The sequence below is a fragment of the Poecilia reticulata genome, linkage group LG7, assembly GCF_000633615.1.
Source record: "Poecilia reticulata strain Guanapo linkage group LG7, Guppy_female_1.0+MT, whole genome shotgun sequence".
NCBI lineage: Eukaryota > Metazoa > Chordata > Actinopteri > Cyprinodontiformes > Poeciliidae > Poecilia > Poecilia reticulata.
Window position 1 is genome coordinate 27,784,801 of NC_024337.1, and position 4,076 is coordinate 27,788,876.

General features: G+C 38.6%; 1 protein-coding gene across 1 annotated transcript; it reads right to left on the reverse strand.

Annotated features, from left to right (window-relative positions):
* ssr4 (signal sequence receptor, delta) lies at positions 1-3,546 on the reverse strand. The gene is made up of 6 exons (XM_008413597.2): positions 3,368-3,546; positions 3,061-3,179; positions 2,901-2,975; positions 1,554-1,643; positions 1,409-1,474; positions 1-545 (listed from the first exon to the last, which is right to left on the reverse strand). Exons 1-6 carry the CDS (start codon positions 3,414-3,416, stop codon positions 441-443), a joined length of 504 nt encoding a protein of 167 aa, XP_008411819.1. The 5' UTR covers positions 3,417-3,546; the 3' UTR covers positions 1-440.
* Positions 3,547-4,076: the final 530 nt, after the last annotated feature.

Below are 4,076 nucleotides of genomic sequence, written 5' to 3' on the forward strand. Positions count from 1 at the left end.
TAACAAGAAGCCATTTATTAATATTCCAGGAAGAGACGCGTCTACAAAAGGCCTGTTCTGACCAGTCGGCGCTCTCACTCTGTTGACATTTCATGTTCGTGGAAAGCTCAACTCGACCGGCGTTCAAACCGTCTGCACACGTCCCACTCTGACCAGTTCGCCCACTCAGAAGACAGTTCTGGTGTGGATCAATCAAGGGGTTTTAAACTGGTCTGAATACAGAGCATGTTTAATGTTTGTTCAGATTAATCTGATTTGATGCTAAAAAAAAAAAAAAAAGAAATAAAGACTGCAACCTCTGCTCGTTTCCCGGAAGCAGAAAGCGGCAGAAGCCTGTTGGTTCGGCTGCAGCGATGGTGATGGATTAGTTGATCCAGCTCCGCCAGAATTCAGTCTTTTTCAAAGATCCGGTAGTCACAGGCAAGCGACTGCGGATCGTGTTATGCTTGGATGGTGCTCTTGGCACTGAAGGCCATGTAATAGACCAGGATGCCAATCAGGCCAGCCACAACCTCAGTCGACACCCAGGGGCCGCTCCAGGCACCCTGAAAGGAGAAGCGTGGAACGAATGAGTCAACCTGCAAGTGATGCATTCAAAGCTGCGTGTTTTTGCACGACATCACTTCAGTCACGAAGCCAGAGAAATCATGTTCCAAGAAAGATCTTAGAAAAATTATTTTACTGGTTTGTGAGACAAAATATTTGCATCCTTTTCAAACCTCAGCATGAGTTTATATGACGAGTTTGACAGGAAATGACATCACATGAGATGGCAGAGTGGCTTAAGAAAAAAACTATTATTTTCAATTTATTTAATAAATCAACCAAGTTAAAGGTGACTAAGTACTTAAATTGTCTTTTTCTGGCACTTCTTTTGTGTTACCAAACCTCATCTACAGTTTATAGTAAAAGTCATACCAGTAAATGATGGCAGGTTTTACCCAAATATTGAAATCCCCGTTTTCACAGCAGGTTTTGTTAAATACACACTTCATCACGACGAGGCAGCGAGCAACCGATTATACAACAAGGTTTTGATTTTCATCACTTGAATACAATAAGACAATTTCAGTAGCAGAATCCGTTTTAGTTGCTTTTCTGCTCCTTGAGGGTTTTTCTTGTTTGTTTTATCACAGCTTAGCAACATGCAGATTTCTCTGCCAGAACTACAAATGACAAAAACAAATTCCAAGAGCACATTTTTCAAAATAGCTAATTACGTAGAAATAATTAGCAAATGAGAACCTTCACAAAATATAATTCAGGACCTATTAAAGCATTTAAAACGCAGGACATTTGGATCATTAAATGAATGACTTTGTAAGGCGTAGCCCTACTGTAGTTTTATCAATCCAAAGCTATTTGACTTAAAACGAAAAGAGCTGCAGTCATATGGAAGGCGACTCACCCGGTGGTCAATGTTGACGGTGAAGAGAGGCTGAATCGCATTCACGTCCTCATTGTTTCTCTGTGCCTGAAACAGATGACATTAAACATTTTACTCGAGATTAAACATTTCACAGTAAAAGAAACCGTTGTGTATCAAAACGTACCTTTCGGAGGGCGCTGTAGGACTCCTCGTCAAAGAATTTGACCTGATACGTTCCTGAGCTGGCCTGTTTGTGGGGAAGACTCCAGGACACCTGGAAGAGAAGCAGGGACAAACCGATTCAAACCCATTCAGTATTCTTTTAAAAGTTTGCACCCTTTAAGGATTTGACCTCAAATAGAATATGTGTAAAGAAATCAAGTCAAGATGTTGACTAGGTCTGAAACGATTCCTCGAATAATTCGAGTACCTCAATTATTAAAATTCCTTGAGGAACATTTATCTGCCTCGAAGCTTCGTTAAATTATGTAGCGCACCGTGTTCCGCTCGGATCATTATTTGTGGTGGGCAGCGCACTTACTTCTGCCTATGAGTTGTTGTGAAGAGCTGAGAAAAAAAAATACATATTTTGACTATTTAAATTTCATTTTAGTTCTTAGAAATGTTATATTTTAAAAGTTTGGTGAATTTACTAATAGCTGCTTGAAGGTAAATTCTGCATGCCAAAAACATGTTTGGAATATTGTGTGAACAATTTGTATATTTTTAGAGTTGAGACACTAAAGCTTGCAAAGAGTGGCTGGGTTACCAGAGAAAAAGGAAAGAGACAACAAAATGTGTGTTTATCATAACTGATATTATTATCCAATATTCAGAAATAGTATTGCAATTAAAAATGTTTCTAATATCTCGAAACCTTAAGTACGAGATTCTGTGAGCATAAATGTTCATGTCTGACCTTTGAGTTGCCCTCCCAACACGGACATTTGAAATCAAAAGTTTACAAAAACAGAATAAAAAAGAAATTTCTCTTGTTTTAGGTCAGCTAGAATTACCAAAATTATTTTAGTATCTGAAAAGGCTTGTGAGGAATGAACTAGAATTATAGCAAATTATTGTGAGGAGCTTGTGAAAGAAACCCCAAAAGGTTTAATCGTAGTCAAACAGTTCAAGTAAACTTTTGATTTTGGAGACGTTACTAAATAAATCCCGGACACATTACCTCATTATTGAGGCGTTTAGCAAATAAAGACAATTTTGTTAATTTTTACTGACCTAAAACAAAAGAGACTGTAAATATGCTTTGACTAGACCATTTCCACGTTATGCTACAACTACCATGTTTCGTAGTGGGGAAGATTTAGCAAACACTACAAATGACATTCCTCGAAATGCTAATGGTGCAGAGTGAATAGATGAGAAAAAGAAGGAAATAGGCATATATCACAACTTCGATTTACCAACATTACCACCATCGAGCCAGACTCATGTGATGTCATTTCTAACATTGCGCACCTCTAATTTGAATTAAGTAGAAACGGGACTAATTAATCCAGCTGTGAGTTCATACCTGGTATTTTCCAACATCCTGACCTCTGGTCACAGGGAACTGTCTTCCATTGACATCAGCATACAGAGTGACGCTCTGCAGAGAAGAGCAGTGATCATGATACCACAGTCAGTCCCTCAGCAACAGAGCAGTAACTCACTGAAGCTGCTCTCTGGGTTACCTGGGCTCCGTTAGCGCAGGTCAGGCTGAGCTCCACGATGAAGACAGACTCCGAAGAGATGACAGCGTCAGAGGTCGTGTAGGCCGACGGGGTGATCACTGGGTCTTTGCAGCTCTCCCCTACCAACAAATAATGTAGATTAGCTAAATATTAGAGATACTAATACTCCATCAGAGCAGATGCAATAATTAACAGGGGCTTGACACATGGTAAGAAGACATTTAAGGGTGTTTTGATAGGCTAAATATTAGCAATTACAAGCTAATTGAAGCCAATGGGCCTCCTTTCATGATTCTCTTACACTTACCCGAACAGGCAACCACCAGTATCGTCAAAAACGCAGCTATCCGGATCATCCTGAAGTCTGACGAGTCGCTTTTTATCCCTAAATAAGTGTTAAAATACCGCTGTAAACTCGCCACACTGAAGTACACCTCAGCCTACCGCTAACACACCAGTGCGCCTGCGCTGCAAAGAGGCGTACGTAGCGCCGCACAGCATTCTGGGAAACAACATTGGAGACACGTCAACAGAGATTTTTTTTAAATAAATTCTTTATTGAAAATGAAATACAAAACAATACAACACAACAAGGCGCACGATGCAAAAACAAAAAGTGCCACAGAACAAAATAAAAATATGAAAATACAATCTGATTACAGTGCGAAGAAAAATGGGAAAAAAAGATAATTACAAGAGGACCTTTTATTAATGAAGTCATTTACATGTTATTACTGGGGTTTTTCTTATTATTATTGCAACAATTTAGCACTTCCTTCAATATAATTATTTTTTAAAAAGGTCTAAATTGAAGTTAAGAAAAAATACTACCGTGAAGAAAATATGGTATTTTCATAGTGTGACTCTGTCTGAAGACCAAGTTTTATAACAGGGGAATAAACTTTTTCATGCAAGATCCGGTTTTGAAAATCCTTCCAAAAACACTTAAATATGTTCCGATATTTCAATATCCAAATCTCAACACTCACAGGAAATACTATTATTTTGCATATATA

Excerpts from the sequence above, each read along its gene's own strand:
- ssr4 (XM_008413597.2), bottom strand. The coding sequence starts at position 3,416 with ATGATCCGGATAGCTGCGTTTTTGACGATACTGGTGGTTGCCTGTTCG. Across the intron at positions 3,180-3,367 it reads ACTGGTGGTTGCCTGTTCGG|GGGAGAGCTGCAAAGACCCA; the intron begins GTAAGTGTAAGA and ends ATTTGTTGGTAG. Across the intron at positions 1,644-2,900 it reads AGGATGTTGGAAAATACCAG|GTGTCCTGGAGTCTTCCCCA; the intron begins GTATGAACTCAC and ends CTTCTCTTCCAG.